At 36.3% G+C, this 17787-nt stretch overlaps 1 protein-coding gene across 1 annotated transcript in view; it reads right to left on the bottom strand.

Moving 5' to 3' along the window:
• FIG4 (FIG4 phosphoinositide 5-phosphatase) overlaps positions 1 to 17787 on the bottom strand; it is a 60713-nt gene that overhangs the window by 41032 nt on the left and 1894 nt on the right. Inside the window, exons 2-8 of the mRNA XM_027747852.2 lie at positions 9532 to 9630; positions 9212 to 9335; positions 6407 to 6563; positions 5102 to 5152; positions 3667 to 3815; positions 1711 to 1839; positions 125 to 225 (exon numbers count right to left, since the gene is read on the bottom strand). Of these exons, the coding sequence (XP_027603653.1) occupies positions 125 to 225; positions 1711 to 1839; positions 3667 to 3815; positions 5102 to 5152; positions 6407 to 6563; positions 9212 to 9335; positions 9532 to 9630 (810 nt within the window). The remainder of the gene's footprint in view (positions 1 to 124; positions 226 to 1710; positions 1840 to 3666; positions 3816 to 5101; positions 5153 to 6406; positions 6564 to 9211; positions 9336 to 9531; positions 9631 to 17787) is intronic.

The raw sequence follows: 17787 nt of genomic DNA, 5'->3' as shown, positions 1-17787 counted from the left end.
AGCATAATTTATAGCCAAAACCCTAATAACCCTCTAAACCATTTCCATTCTTCAGTCAGTCAAACTCGAGCTTTCATACTGTGGAGGCAGGGGAAAACAACCCCCAAAATCATATTTGATTTACCTCAGAGTTTGCTCCTCGTTTCAGAAAGCGTGTTCCAGCAAATTTGCTTGATCTTCTGGCTATCAGAGTGACATATATAGGGCGACCATATATTAACAGTTCTTGAAAGAGAAGTTAAGGTTTAAGTGCCACATGCAATTTTTTGTTCACTTACTTTATGCAAGAAAAATAAATTCTAACAGAGGTGTATGAAACTGTAATAGCTAATTTACTAAAATCACCTTAACAGTGATGAGTATCACAATTTATTTTGCAGCTGGGAGAGAACATTGTCCTTTTCAACAATCAGTTTTAAGAACTTTGAAAAGGGAATCTACATTACAATACATCAACCACATACACAACATACAGATGAGAAGACGCATTTCTATTTTATGAAGTGACAACGGAGGTGAAATAGGTACAAGATACACGTAGCACTGCAAATGCTGCTTTAGTGAATACTGGAATTAAAGCTTGGGAGCTTCTATTTTCAGATCAAGTATATTAGTCACCCTCTAATTACTTGTGTGGAAAAATAGATAAATTCACAACTACTTAAATAACAACAACTGGAAGCCAGAGGCAAACAGGCTACAGATGCAGCGGTGGATTTTTATGGGCTTTTTATATTTTACCAAAAACAAACAGATAGATGCCTAGGGTGACTCTCGCTTCCTTAGCATAAGGGAGATGCAAGGAAGAGGAAAGAAGGCATTTGCTCACACATTAAGCAGCTGCAGGCATAACGCTGCTGTGGTCAGATCCACAGCTACTACTTTGTTTAAGTAATACCACAAATAAATAGCAGCATATAAAAACAGATCTAACTTTCTGCCTGGGGACTAAGTCAATGACCAATAGCCTTACAATTTTAAAAAGGCAAAACTAAATTTTGAAGACATCACTAACCTTAACTTCATAATTGTATTTCCTTCCCCCTAGAAATTTTATTGACAGGCTTTTAAACTAACATGATACTGTTGATGAATAAATTAGAATGTCATTGTAATACACTGAATTCTTATCATGTAAGATGTTGAGATGACATTTCTTTGGACTGTGACATACATTTGGGCTTTTTCTCCTCCTGCTGCAATATACATAGACCCATGTAACCATTTAAAATAATATATAGTCCAGAAAAAAGGCTTTCAGATATCTTAGTGCTCTTCACACGGAAGAGCTGAAGTTCTATCATCATCTTCACAGAAACAGAGTAAATAAAAGTATTTCTGCAAATCTCAGATACTAAAAAATGTTTTAGAGAAGATTAGTAAGCGAACATTTCTATGTCAGCAATCCAGTTTTTCCTCAAACATCTGAAAAAATGCAGCTGAGCCTTAAAATCCTCTCAAGCTCTTAACTGCTAAACATCATGCTTATAAACAGAGCCTCACCGAAAATGCAGTCTACCTGTCAGGGCCTTGTTATAAGAGCATAATCACATTTCTTGTTTAGCATAATACCTAGAAAAGTACTGAAAATAAAAGCCAGACAATAATTCTAAAATTGAAGGGTATTTATATGACAAAGAAATAATTCAATGTTCAAACTTTTTTTAAAAAAATGATAAACCAACATTTATTGCAACGGTAAAAGGATACTTGATTGCCCACAGAATCCATGAATAATATACAGCAGCCAGTCACGATGAACAGTATTTCTTACTGCTTCCAGAAGCTTGCCATTCCAGACGTACTTTTCGTAAGGCTTACTGCAAATCCCAAATACACCTAGGAGGTTGTTCCAATGAAAATGCTTAGCAATCAAGAAACAAGTTTACCTGCACTGGACTGTTTTAAAATGCAGATCATTGGATCTCTGTTTTGATTTTCTCTTGACTGTAGCTCAGTGTATCATTTACTCACAGCCCTGAAGTTTGGCAAAACCAGATAAAGCACATGCTGAAGTCCAGCATTTAGGAGGATTTGCAGTTTTGCTATAGTCACTGTCGTGGTTAAGTGCTTTCATACAGATGTTACTGATACTTCAGTACTGAAAAGAAATCTTTGCACAGTAGCACAAAGGGATCTGATAACAAGGGAAATAAAGTTGTGAATTCCAGTTAACGCTCTTACAGGAGGACTTAACAAGCTTTTCAATTCTGGGTCACCTCTGAAGTTACCCACTAGGTTCTGTAAGACCATGCATAACCCTGTTCCCCTTCACAAAAAGCACATCAATCCGTTTTCACATAATTTAGCGTGGTTTTCCTAATTTACACTAACAGCAAGAAACACAGCTATTGCAGACCTGCAAATTAAAATTCCATTTCTGACAGATCTGGAACCTGAGTCTTTTTCAAAAATCAGGACCGAGATTATAACTGTTACCGAACGGTGGTAGAGGGAATTGAATGAAATCTGAAACTTAAAAGAGAAGAAAGAGGACAAGAACTCTTTTCCTATATTTTTTGCGTACTTTTTTCAAATGAAATTTCTGGCAGGAGGAATTATATTGCCGTAATATGTATGTCAATTATAGCAGACAATTACAGCAGTCAAATGTTCTGCTGCAGGAAAAAGAGGAATTCTCCTACAGGTGAAAATGCAGCTTTTGAACAAACTGTTGATGAAGGAGTTAACGCATTCAGAAGAACCTGGTCACAAGCACTTAGCCAGCAGTTTGTCCTCTTTCTTATTGCTAGCAGCATTACTTTGGGAAGAATTTGTTCTTAAAGAACAGGCCACTGTCTTACACATATTCTATGAACAGATATGTGACTAGCACACACTGCTTATAGCATTGTCTTAATTTCCTAATGTTTTCACAAAGACAAAGAAGAGATGATGTGCTTGTAGGGATTCCTGCAGAATCTTGCAGATGAAGAGTCTTTGCAGAGGAGGAATTATTGCTCCTTTCACTCCTTAATGGTCCTTTCTGACATTGCAGTATTTGATAACCAATTCCTGATATCTTGATATATATGTGGGGGTTTCATTCAACAGAATAAAATCCAATATTAAGAATTTCAGGGGAAACTTTGTGTGCACGTGTACGAAGGAAAAGGAAGAAAAAATAGTTTTTCTGTCTGGCTGCTCATCTTTGCACTCTTAGGAATATGTTACATCCAAACTGAAGTCTGTAGTTTTCAACTACAATCAGAAATTTTTCTCAGACTTCCTGACAGGGATTACTACATCAAGATGATACTAACTTCACACAGTTTCTCTGTTGCCAGTATTCTCCAACATGAAACAAAAAAGATTTATTAGTACTTAATCAGTTATTGCTTCCCCTTCTCTTTGTAACTCATTCCTACTGGGAGACTTACAAGTCAGCTGAGTAATCAATTGCTGAAAAACGTCAGCATGCTCAATCATCTCCCTGAGCTGCAATGTAACTTAAAACAATTATTACACAACTCTAGAAATTGCATTATTCAAATTAAAATGTCTGTAATTGGCACTTTACAAAATATTTTATTGACTCACCACTGCTAGGAAACTACTGACCAATAACAGAAGGCCTGAATGTTCCTCAGAAGTAAACTTAAGTGGAACATATTTTAAATGTAGTCATGAGCAACAACATCAGCTTAATTAGGTGTATTTTCTTACCACTTCCCCCCTGTGTTGAAAGTCCTTCATCTTCAAATATATCAAAACTCTCTTGCCGGGTCTGGGTTGTTACACTTTTTAATGTCTCAAGTGGCATTCTCAGGACAGTAAGATTATACTGAAGGGAGTGAGATAGATCATAGCTGTAACTGATAGACAGTTAACATTTATTAGTAATTGTAGATGCAGAGGAATTTTCTGAAAGCCCTTACTCTCCATCTGTATTTACATTTAACACCGTACTATTTTATCCATTAGAAAAGACTTCTAAACAAGATACACAGGTTCTGATCCTATAATGGCAAGTCATACAAATGATTTCCAAAAGAAGCTTTACAAATATAGCAACTGTTTCCAGTTTACAAAGGCTGAAAATGTGTTTATATATTCTTCTTATAACTGAAAACTAAACATGACTTTTGAACTTAAATCCAAACCCAACCTGAACCATTTTATGATTCATTTTATGGTAAATGTGTTTCTTAGAGTCATATAAGAAGCTTCTCCTTCCCTCTCTACAAACAACCACAGAAACAGCACAAATTTGTCATCTCCAAGCACAGGGAGTGGGCTGGGGGAAGTTACATAACGTTAGGGCTGGGAGACAAAGCATGGAAAAAAAATTCAGGTTTTATACTGGGAAAGAGTTTCCCCATACAAAAGCATGAAATACATATAAAGCTTTGGAAGGTTTTGTCTTCATAGATCCAGCTGTGACAAAAAGCCTTAATTTTCCAAGAGGAAGCATTTCTAGACTAATACACTTTTTGATATTTGCAAGAGGGATTTATTTTGTTTATTTTTTTAAAGTCTTTGGGTCTTCTAACTACTATTGGCAGGTTTATCACCACACTTCTCCCATTCTTTTGCTGTCCCAAAAATCTCATGTAATAGTAGCTGGGACATAGAAATTTGTCTTAGGTACAGCATTTATGAAACAATAAGCAAGAGAACTGGTAATGCCCAGAAGACCCTATGAAAGATATATCCCATACAGGGTATATCTTAAATAAGGACCTATTTCCTCTATCTTCATTTCTGAATCAGGGCAAAGCTTTATTTTCGGAAAATGAGATCAAGAAAGAAAAAATGACAGGACAAGTAAACCCTTGAAATATAATAATTTTCCAAGACAGAACTTCTGCATACCCTGGCAAGACTAAACAGTCAGTGAAAACAGCAGTATCAGTGCCAACTTTTTACCAAGCCACTAATAGTTCTCTATTTTTTAACCTAATAGAAACTAAAATCCTAACTAATTGGTTGAAGGAGAAAGCAGGTTCAAAACACACGGACAAAAATGGACAAGCAGCATGATCATGTGTCTTATTTCCCCAGAATATCAACCTAAGGATCTTGGGTATCAAAATCAAAACCTTAACTTACAGCAAGTATAAGCACACATTTTTTTAAAGGAACAGTAACTAATACCTACCTAAAATAGAAGTTGCTAGAAAGGTCCACATTTTGAAAGATTCTCAGATACCTAGCAAAATAATGCAAGTTATAGGAAAAATTACTACTCTAACAAGATAGACCACAAGAAGTCACTCAGAGGATCTTAGAAACTGAACTACATATAAATATTGACTCTTGCTCTATTTTCCCTTCCTATCTTACTGTAATTGTTTTGACAGGTAATTTCACTAGAATGTCAGCATTTGGATTAAATAAATCAAATAGCTCTTTGGGTTTTTTTTTAAATCTACTGTCTTCTCATGGACATACTCTGTTTCTTTAGGTAGTTGTAGATAAAGTTGTAGTTCTATTTTCACAATTTTTCAGAACTTAAACAAACAAACTCTTAGCAATACTATACAAGAAATAAAATTTTGCAGTTATTCTCAAATAAATAAGAAAAAAATATCTGCCTCAACTTGACATAGCATTGCAAATTCCCATGAGAAACTATAACACTGTCTGTGAATGATAAAATGGCTGACATAAATATGTAGGTGACGATCCACTGCACACTAAGAGGGGAGACTGAGTTCTATGATCAATCTGACCTTAAAGTGGAAGATCTTTTAATATTTACCATCAGTTTATCATAAGCCATCACTTTTTGACTATTCATACTTGGTACAGACTGAAAAGCAGTTTATTCATACCAGTTGCCTGGTATTTCATAGCAGTAAAGTTACCTTAGCCTGATAAAAACACCACTATGACATAGTTGTACATTTCAGACAAGATTCCCTGATGTCTGTCTTCAGAAAAAAAGCACCCAAAAAGAAAGAAGCAGCTAAACTTACCAGTGAGTCAATCCATCACCCTTTACAACAGCAACATTCACAAGATTCTGACAGCACAGAATCATTTAATGATCTATTCAGCACTTTTTGAAGGGCACAAAAGATCTCTTCAGGTGAGATTAACATCACGCTAGAGCTACTAAAAAAAGAACAGTGTCCCAAACAATACAAACCAGCATAAGTATTACTTTGCCCTTGTAGGAACATTGCTTATATTTGATGCTTCCTGCAGATTTGCTAAGCTGTAGCTCTGACATGCAGGTGACATGGAGATGCGGATGAAAAACGCTAGAAGACTGTAACAGTTGTATTTACTCTCCAGGTCAGAGGCCACAGCACTTGTAGCCTATTTTCCATCCAAGTAAGACAAAAAGGCTTGAATAACATACTAATACAAAGGAATCCATTACTGAAATTTCTAGTTGCAGTTATACACTGCTTAGAAAATATTCAAAAAGTACACACTGATTACCAGCATTATTTACCTGGCCTCATCAGGATGAGTGACTCTTACAGAGTCATTTGGAATGTAGATCATATTTGTATCTTCTATTTTATATATTGCATGACCTCCAATATCTGCCATTTTTCTTCTTTTTGTTATTAATACAATGTAGTAGCCTTCTAAAAACCTGACAAAACCTGTCAAAACAGCATTAAAACACTTTTAGTTGCATGTTTGGGTTGACTTGATAAAACATATTTAGAAAAACAGTATCAGAATTGTTTCAAGACTTCATATAATTTTTGTTTGTTCTTAGTGTTACAAGTATAATGTGCATATATATACACACATACCATGATATATATATATACACAAAGACATACAGTCTTAAAATTCACCCCCAGTAAGTGTTAATCAATGAAGTACATAGTTTTTGCTTATTTTCCCTTCCACTGTGCAAATTTTTAATATTAGGCAGCAGAGTTAAGACACTGAAAATCTGGAGTAAGTTTCTGTCTACTTAGAGTATTTGTATTTGCTTTTTATAGGACTCTCATTTTTCAGAGTAAGGCATACTCTAATTACTTCAGATACCAAAAGGTTAATCTTCCAGGACAAGGAAGAATCCAAATTTCCAATTTTCTTTTCAGGTTTATGTATTCTCTGCTGGGGAGGGACAGAGAACAGCAAAGGGAATTGTGGGTATTACAACACCTTTGTGCTCTCTCTTCCTAACAGGGAATTTAGTTCCCTGATTAAAGCAGCATCTCCCCAGAATCAGCCACTCAGAGCATCAGGGGTAATCCTTTTTTCCTATTTCCTCTCTCAGATACCACACCTGACCTTAGTGAAGTCCATGATGGGGAATGACAACACGACACACACGAACACTCACAATTCACATTTTTACTCGCATTTATATTCAGTTCTTTTAGCTCTTTTAGCTTTGCATTACAAAGTATAGAAGAAGGATGAGCAGAGCACATTTTTTCCTCCCTGTCACTGCTGGAGACTGCAATGTGATTGAGTGAACTGCAATCTTTTCTTCTACCTTATTAGCCCCCCTTGGAAAAATGCTCTCACCTGCACAAGGACAGGAGGCCCTGCTGACAGTAAGAAACAAATCTTCCATTTGAAGCAGTCAGACTATTGAATTTCAGTTGTTACATAGTAGTCACAGTTCTGCCTGTATCCTCCAGGTACAAAAATCACTGATGTGAATAGCCTCTATCCTTTGAATTTCACCAAACATTATACAGAAGTCTGATAAGGAACCCAGCCTTTCTCCTTGGCCTGGTTCCCTCCCTTTAAAAGCAATTTCTACTGTTAAACACTATACAGTAAACAGAACTCAGCTTATTAGCACCCCCATTCTGAGTGCACTGCATGTACTGCATCTGATTAACAAAATAACTACAGAACAGAACAGAACAAAGCTGTCCTTTACAATTTTACAAAAAATAGCCCTGTTCTCCTCACCTGAGTCAAGAGGCAGAAATAAACAACCAGTTGCATTCTCTCAAATTACATGTTTGTACGGATATGATTAGGTAGAATCTAGACTGGAAGATGTCTAAACCATATACTTTGGAAGTATATAATCTGTTACAGAGTGCGTTACTTCTAAAAAGGCACCTAGAAATACATATCCCATATCTGTTGGCCAATACATTTGTCCAGCTACAGAATAGAAACTCTTCTGTTATGAAGAGTACATATAAACAATCATACAATTGGGATGTAAAATTTTAATTGATCACAACCAGTTTCCAACTGAATATATTATAATGTACTTAGACAGTGAGTGGTGATGGCTTGTTCAAAAAAACCCCAATGCTGCAAAACTGTTAGCAGCTTCTTCAGGTTTACCCACATTATGAATACTCTTAAATTAATAAGGAACATAAGCCCCATCTGAGGAATTTCTGAAAAGTGGATGCATTGATAAATTCCAAAATGTTTCATGGGCAAAAAGAATACAGAAGAAAGTCTGTTTATTTTGCCACTTTAGATTGGAATAAAATTTTATTATGTTTTGATTGCTAAGCAAAATTCAGGGGCATCTTTTAGAGTAATTGCATTCTCCAGCTTCTCTGCAGCTTCAGATTTAGATGTTCAGGTGCATATTGACTCTAATAAACCACAAAGTACTCTTGAGGCCTGCCACAGCACACGTTAACATTTACTTTAGAGATATCACCCATCAATATATTGACCGTGGATCAGATAACAGGCAGGAAAGTAGTGACTTTCAGATGAAGTTAGAAGCTATTAAATCATCAAAGCAATGCTTCAGGATTATGGAGAGCTGAGCAGCATTATAAAATTCAGTTGACATGCCAGTCAGCTATACAAACATGAAAAAGAAATCTTTAAATATGTCACTGCAAAAAGTTAACCAAAAAGAAAATTAAGTCTTCTTTCTGAATAGTGTCTGATAAAGAAACATAGCCTAACAAAGAATGGCAATTTCCATTTTCTTTTTTAAAAGCATTCTGTGAGCTCAGGATTTCAGGAACCAGGTTCCACCTGGCTTGCATAATTTGTATCCTAAGATCAGCTGAGTTTGGTGGGATCTTCAACCAAGTTTCTAGAGTTTGGCTATTTCCTAGATCTCTCCCCTAGTGACAAAGAGACTGGTTACAGCACAACTATCACCCCTGTACTGGCCACCGTTTTCACAAAGTACACAGAAACTTATCTCTGAGCATGAAAAATTTCTAAATCCTCTTCAGTTCTAAAAATAAATAAAATCAAGGGGAGACAGAAAGATATACAGCATGACACAGTAAGCTTCACCTCCCAAGAAAACATAAGATTTTATAAAATCAATCAAAACACTTACCTACTATACCAAAAGCAGAGACAGCTCGAGATAACCCAGAAGAGCCCTTCTGCCCAATCTTTGTTCTGTTTCCCAGGTCTAAACGTCCAAGAAGTTCCCTCACCTCTTGTTGTGTATACACATGCTTTAAAATAAAAAGTCACTTAAGTTACTGCTTTGGTAGTTAAATGTTATTTCATGTCAGAGACTAGCAGAATTTACTTAATATACAATAAACTAAAGGCCTCCCCTACATCGTCTGTTTCCTGTTTCAGTGCTATCAACAAGTAGCCAGTATTACTTGGAATAATGAACCAACACAACAAAATAAATACACTCACCTTATCATCAATTATAACCAAATCCTTTGGCTCAGTGCGATCTATTTTCAAAACACGGTACTTGGTTTCTGCAGGATTACTTCCAACTAGAAAATACCGCTACATAAAAAAAGAAAAAATGTCAGAATATTGTACAAGATAAAGCAACCAGAGCCCAGTGTAACACAAGGCATCAACAATGCCATTTGCACAGCTTCTAGACTAGATCCATGTCACCTAACAAGTATGTAATAGTCTGTATGGACTCTTAATGAACTGGTTTAGTCACCATACCTTAGGTAAGCACATTTATATACAATCAGCCTTTACAACTTAAAAGACCTCCTCCCCTCTTCTGTACAAGGTGGGAAAAAAAATTAGAAATTGAAGAAAGGTGAAAACCTGTTTAGAGAGGCAAAAATATAACTTACACTAGGTACTGTCCAACGGCACCCTGCCCCAGCCATTACTGTCTTCCCACTTGCTTTGTAAAATTTAGCAGAAGCTTATATATGTTTGTAACTTTTCATGATCTAAAACTAATGTTGTTACACTGTACTCAACTATTTCTGACAACTAGTCTTTCGTGATCCATACTAAACCCAGCAAAATTTTCAGCACTTCAATACTACAAGTTTTTTTTAATTTTTATTCATATTTGATATGATAAGACTTCTCATTAGTGTTCCTCCACCATACTCAAATTTGCTGATTAACAATACTACTGTTTAAAAAAATACTAGCTTTACTTCACATTTAAAATACGAAAGAAAGACCAGAGATAAACATATAATATGTCCATTTCTCATGTAAGGGAATCAAACTATAAATTAATTTTTACATTTAGAGGAATAAACAAGCACAGGTTGTAGGACTGACTTGCTAAAAGCAGCTCTCATTTTACTAACTCATTTAATCAGTGTGGTGCTACCACACAGCAAGGTGTAACTCATTAATAATGCTTAGCCTAGTAGGAAAGCATGGCAAATTTATGTGGATCTATGCAGTCAGCTCTTAACTTTAGAAGTCACATGGACTTCAGATGTGAGAGAGGAAATCAATAATAACATTTATATGAACCTCACAGTTTCATAATTTATACAATTAGATGTTAAGAAACATCTTTACAGCAAAAATACTTAAGGTGAAAGAAGAATTCAAAGCCCTCTTCGGCTTCCCTTAATTCACAAAAGCATCTACATAGTCACTAAGTTCTAAAAAAGAAAATAAAATACTTAACTTTGAAAGCCATAAAAGCATAAAGGAAACAGCATCAACTTCTGGCACCACCTCGTACACTGACATTACAGTGCTTACTGAGTGTCAAGTTTTGCTGTTTACTCGTAAATGATAGTAAGAAGGCCCTTCAAAGTCATATTCCATCAGAGTACTCCCTCACTGAAGCCTCTGAAACAGCACTTTGGCACAGGAAAATGTTTCCTACAGGTTTTTTAGCATAGATGTGCTGCTGTGCACAGCCAGGCTCCCCAGCCTGCCCCCTCAGAGAGCAGCCTCAGCAGGAGATCCCTTAGTGCCAAGATCTGTGCTTCCCAGGAGGGAAATCATAATGACAGTGTATGGCACTAAATGACACAAAGGTGGAGGATGGAGCTCTTCTGCTGTTATCATCCACCAGCAAGAAACACCAAGACAGACACTTCCTTTGACCATGCCATTGTACCACCTTTTTCTTCATGCAGCAGTAGGCGAATGGGCAGAGAGAAATATTTTCATCTGTAATACACATGATAAGTTAGCTTACGTTTTAAGAGTGCTGCTTCTTTTTTTGTAGAAAACTCCTAATTCATTAAAGCTAAACAATTTTAAGTAGTCCGCAATACTGCAACACAGCTCAGGGATGCCCCACCATGTCCAGACTCCTAAATGAGTGCAATTTCTTCCCAAAGTGACACCTATGGTTACCAACAAATAATCCTGAATAAAAACAGAACTGCACAACTCTAAGATGCTTGTCCAAACAGCTGTTTGTACCAAAGACCACATTTAAAACTGGAACACGGCACATGACACACAGGAAGGGAGAGAGAGAGAGATGCATAGGAGGTTGCAAATGCTATTACTAAGGAAGTTCAGCTGGATACTTCTCCATTTCTATTTTAATTAACCGATAAAACATAAAGAAGTACTATGAGGAATGCATCACTTGCATCACCTTAGCAGCTGCTACAGTGGGTTATGCCCAGCTGCAGGGCCAGCTTTAGGCGCTGCTGCAGCTGCTGCTTAGAACCGCAGCAGAGTTAGATTAGAGGAGCAGTAATTATATCTGCAGACCATGGAAGCAACTACCATAATTAATGGTACTTAACAGGCTCTCTTTGAAGTCCTTTAAGGACTAATTTACAGGTTTTAAGTTAGCTGGGTTGTATAATATATTAAGTAAGGTCAGTTGAGAACAGCCTCAAAACTGAGTGTCAAGGGACTTAAAGTAAGCCAGGCACTGGGAAATCTCTATTTGGCTAATAGGAATCTTATCCACTGCATGGTAGAGGATATTCCTGTGGAAGTAATAAAGAAGTAGTAAAGTAATCTGCAAAAACTTTTGAATTTAGACTAGTGTTCAAAACTAAGAACCCAAAATTAGACTTCTATCTGGGAAATTTTCAGGACTGGCTAAAACCAACCCCATAATTACTTGAAAAACAGCATGATATGCCAACTCATATTCAATTTACAAGATCTAAAAGGGAAACAAATATTGTATGAAAACTAACAATGCAAAACAATATACAAAAAAGACACTTCAACATTAGCTGTTTATGCTACCTAATTTATGCATCTAATGAATAAATAAGTCTGTCTTACTGGATGACATGGAGTACAAATAAAACCATATCAGTGACATGTTCCACAATTAAATTTACCATCACATGAATACTAGGACAGTATAAAGATGACTACCAAGTCAACACTGAGAATTTAACATAAAATAAATTAATTTCTGAGGTTGCAATATAATTGTAAAATTAATCAAAGCTAAAATGTGCTTATTGATTACAACTCTTTTGATTAAGAGAAATTATTGCAGTTAAAAAAAAAAAAAAGAGAATCCACAGGTAAGCTATGGAAACAGAAACCTTTCTGTGAGTTTCTGTCCTTACTATCTCATTCCGTTTATTACTAAGTTGAACTGAATAAATTTAAGCTTTTTCCAACTGTCTCAAACAACTCCACAGCAAAGCCAGTGCATTCAGATAAATGGACAACCTTGACCAAAGTACTTTTACCGGAGAACAGTACACAAGCAGAAACTGTGTAGGCTCCCTCATTCTGCTCTGGCCAGAGCCCTCCAACCATCACCTGAGGTGACACATGCTGCTTCCAGGTTTACTCTGCCCTTGGCCTTCGTTGAAACTTGTTAACAAGAGCGCTTTACCAACCAAGGCAGTGCACCATGCAGCTACAAGATCTGGACTGAAGCTTAATGTATTGCACAATTATCACTAAACAACTACAAGATAGGAATAATCATCAGTCACTTCCACCTGGGACTTAGCTTTAACCAAAGCAATCTAACTGAAAGGCTTTACATCCTCTTTTATCAATCTTTTGATTCAGCCAAGCCAAACAAAACATCTTCTAAAAGGAGTCTAAACAAAATAAAAAACTTCTTACTGCAAATTGTTGCTTTAATGGCAAGATAATAGTTCTGAAATCAAACAATCTGCTCACAATTTTTTTATTATATTTTTTTCTTTAAGATTACTTCTTATAACTCCTGGTCTAAAAATATGATTTCTTTCTTTGTATAAACTAATTAGCATTAAGAAATGTTAGCACTGCAAAAAACTTCTTTCACTTCTCAGTTAAAAAGCTACAAACAGCTTAATCAGCAAGAAAAAAAGTGAAAATACACTAAAAGTTATTTGAAAAGCGCACTACCACAGCCAATTTTAAATCTGCAAGGAGCATAAAGAAAACCCTTAAAATCTTAAACAAAATGCTTGCAAAAGATACATGTTAGGACCATGGATATGTCTAAAAGCACAAAGCCCTGAGGAAGCGTGGTGCGTTGACCTTGTCCAGCTGCCAGACCTCCACCCAGCCGCTCTCTTGCTCTCCCTCCTCAAGAGGACAGGCACAGAAAATAAGATGGAAAAGCTGATGGGTCAAGGTGAGGACAGAAAGATTGCCTAAGATTTACCATTATGGGCAAAACAGACTTGACCTGGGGAAAATGTATGTAACTTATTGACAATTAAAATGGAATCACAGCATGATTACACCTCGATGTAAGATACAGCAAAAACTCCACTATGTTCTTTCTTTCTACAGAACCTGCAGCAATTCAGGAAGTGTCGGTCTTTCATCTCTCACAGAAACTGGCAGATGACATGAAGAAAGGAAGATAAGATAAGAAGCTGAGAGATACCTGAAAAGAGCAAAAATTGAATTGGCATGCCATCTGCTTCCCGTAATCTTTTGAAACTCTTCAAAAGAAGCACTTTCAACATGACAAATTTATATTACCAATAAACCAATAAACTTCTATTGGTATGTAATCTATCATAAGGTACATAAAGTTTCATAGTATGCCATCCTATTTCAAATTATTATCTGTTCCCGAGGGTCAACATAATTTCTTGCTTTCTTGCGCTCTGATTATCCTCTTTATTTCCAATATTTCAAAAGTCTAATAAGAGCTGGCCCACATTTTGGGCTAATAACATTACTGAAAATGCTGAAGTACATCATCAATTGAAAAAAATCATCCCTATCAGATGATTCCTCATTCACTCCACACTAATTTATCTATTAACTTCCCTCCTTCCATAACAAAGCCAGAGATTTTCCTTGTGGCACTGCACCTCCAAAGGAGATTTGATTTAAATACATAAGGCCATCTAATTTTTAGATGAAGATGTGCAATACAACCAGGTTAATCTGATAGCACCTTTGTAAGTCTAGACTCTGTTTTATGTCATTTGCCTCAATTTTCAATTACTTTCCTATGGATAATTATGTGTGGGATTTCATAATGGATTAAATATTCCATTTGTCATGTTCCAGTCACAGCACCACCCTTGACTTGAGCAACTTGAAAATATTTACATTCGTTCCACTGTTTAGTATATTTAATTTTATTTCTATCCCAACACTGATTGTTTCCCTTTTCATAATCCCATTCTTGTTACTCATTTTGTTTTCACCCCTTGTTCAGTACATTCATACTCAAAGTAAATTCTTACTTTAAACAAGGAAAAACGTCCATTTAGTTTTAGGGCTATAACAAACTTATTTTTGATAATAAAAAATAGCAATAGAAGATGCTTATTTTTATTCATCCTTTGTTACATTTAAATAAATACCTTTTTCTTTTCATAGAATCCTCACATTTAAATACATCAATTTACAACCATTTATCCACAAGCTCCTCATCACCATCCCATCCAGAAAGGTGGATTCACAATAAAATCAAATCTCCAAGTTTATCTCCCTCCAGTTAATCTAGTGATTAAATGATGACACCTAGGACAATACAGGACAAAAGAAATCAAAAATATGTTACCAGAACAACTTTAGGCAGACATTTGAAGGCACATCTTTCACATACAGTGTGGTGCTATCACTTTCGAACTTTATTTTTGTTCTTCCTGAATGGCACACATTCTTCAGAACTTGTGGTGTCCTCATTACTGCTATTCCACCAAGTACCTGCCCTACTCATAAATGCTCTCGGATCCCACATTCACCAGTTGATTAAGTTTCTCTATTTTATTGCCATATATCTGTCAGTATATCAAGACATTTAAGACAGAAACAGAGCTTTCCTGATTTTCACAAAACTCCTTTTCTTGTGCAAACTCCATCCTCTGCTCCACTACATAATTACCATTCCTAGAAAGCCATGACACAGGGAATAGGACAGTCAGCTGAAAGGGGTCATCTTCTGCTAATGAAACCGCTACAGAGAGAACAAATTTCACAGCCACTTCTAGCTAGAAGTTATGATATCTAATGGTTGTCCAGCTATTCACTACTTCCAATATTTTTTAAATGTACCAGATAACCATCTATATAAATCAGTCCACTTCCTAATTCAGTAAAAATTCTGCAGCTATTTCTGTAAAGTCATATTCTACATTACGGTGTCTCCAATTTTATCGCAGACTAACTTCAGCATTAAATAAGCAAACCTGGGTTTTGTTACCATAAAAATGTTTACATTTATTATTATTAGAATAAATTAAATTTAAAATAAAACAAATGCACAGAGTTTTCCCTGGGGAAAAAAAGGGCAGAAAACCCTACAGGTATTTATGCAGGTCACATTCCTTAATAAGCTTGTGCAAGTCATTTGAATACTGTGGAGATGGAGACTGTAGAAAAACCTGATTAGAATAAAATATTATTAATTAAGCCTCATAATATCCTGAAAGATAGGCAAGTGATATGACTTTATAGAGATGACACAAATTGACTTGTTCAATGTCACACTGCCTCAGGGAAATGATAATTTCCAATCAACCAACCTACAGCTTTCAGGTGGGCTTCATTTGGGGAATACACAAAAGTTCCATCTTCTTCTGAAAAAGGGAGGAAAATATCTTTCATCTCTTATTAGTCATAGTGCTGAAATATCTTTAGTGCCCTCTGGTGTGCCTTTCAGCAACAATATATGCATAAAATGAAAATTAATTGACACTGATCTGAATACAACCTTCGGTTCATCTTTCTGACTACTTCTAAACAAGCCTTCAATTTCCCAGGACAAACAGGAGATACAATTAACATCTCCATGGCATTTATTGACCCAAAGTATCAGTTTAAAAGGTAGGTTTTAGCAAGTATCCTAAATATAAACATTAACAGAAAATATAGAATTTCACTCTCTGTTGATTCAATTGACACTGTGAATTCAGTTCTCCACACCTCTAGCAGTCTCACATTTGACTCCAATAACACTACCAGAGCCTTTCCTGTTTGACTTAATACTACTATATTTTTAACTAAAAAAAAACCAAAAAAAATCCAAACCAACCAACCAACCAAAAAAAACCCCCTCCCTAAACCATTTTCACTTTTTCCACTTTCTCATTCATTTCATCTCTTCCTGCTTTAATACAGAGGAGTTTTACAGAAATAAGTCGTACGACCAGTGTAAACCTCACTGTTTCTCCCATTGCTGACAACTTAAGTCATTGCTTCTTTGCCCACTAAAGGTCTCCACCAGGAATCCTAGGATACAGTTTCATGTTACCCTGTATCTGATACAACTCCGGATCCCATATGCTCAATCTAGCAAGCCTTTGGCCTTAGGAAAATCAGAAGAGTACCCCAAACCAGGAGAAAGCTATTGATTTTTATGTCTGGGTGACACTTATGCCATACCAGTGACTGTCAGAGCTGGCAACTGCATGATTGTGAGATTTCATGCAAAGGACATCACACGAGGGACACCTCGGGGAGAAGTGGGAACTTCTGTCAGCAGCCCCATGTGACACTGAATCAGCTGCAACAGCAACCGTGACCTATTCAAATCTCCAGTCCAGTTTTGGGCTCCCCAGCACAAGATGGACATCAGCATAGTGAATGAGTCCAGCAGAGAGCTACCCAGATGATTCGGAGGACAGAGCACATGATGCACTGGGAGAGACTGAGAGAACTGGGTTTGTTCAGCCTTCAGAAAGCTCTGGCAGCATCTTACTACTGTCTAAATTGATGTAATGGGAAGGTGTAGATAACAGAGACAAATTCTTTCAAGTGGATGGAACAAGATTCAATGGATACAACTTGAAACAGGCAAAATTTCAATTTAATATAAGGAATTTCTCACTTTTTTTTTAAACAGTAAGGGTGGTCAAGCTCAGAACATGTTGTCTGCAAAGGCAGTAAAATCTATGTATTTGGAAGTATTCAAAATTCAGCTGCATGCAGCCCTGAGCAACATGCTCTTGTTTAAGCTGCTTTGTGCACTGGGCTGGACTAGATGATCTCCAGAAGTCCCTTCTAATATACCTCAGTCTATGAGTTTATTAAGTGCATCAACTCTTTTCATATAATCACATCAAAATGATTCCTATTGTATTTTTCCTTCTGAAAAAAGGACTAGAATTTGAATATCAAAACACAGTGTGCTTTAATTCGCACTTTTTATTTTTTTAAATAAGAATATAACCACACTCAGGGAAAACATTCCATTTTCATCACTCACAAGAAGTGACTAAAGGAACAGCTTTGAGACACCCTTGCTCAGCTGAGACATTTCAAATGGCACATGTTCATCCACAAACCACTGCCTTTACTAGCTGATGGAAA

The sequence above is a fragment of the Pipra filicauda genome, unplaced genomic scaffold (assembly GCF_003945595.2).
Source record: "Pipra filicauda isolate LSUMZ 115617 unplaced genomic scaffold, ASM394559v2 scaffold176_size3548034_pilon, whole genome shotgun sequence".
Classification (NCBI taxonomy): Eukaryota; Metazoa; Chordata; class Aves; order Passeriformes; family Pipridae; genus Pipra; species Pipra filicauda.
The sequence above is the reverse complement of the archived record's forward strand: the minus strand, read 5'-3'. Positions and strand labels throughout refer to the sequence as shown.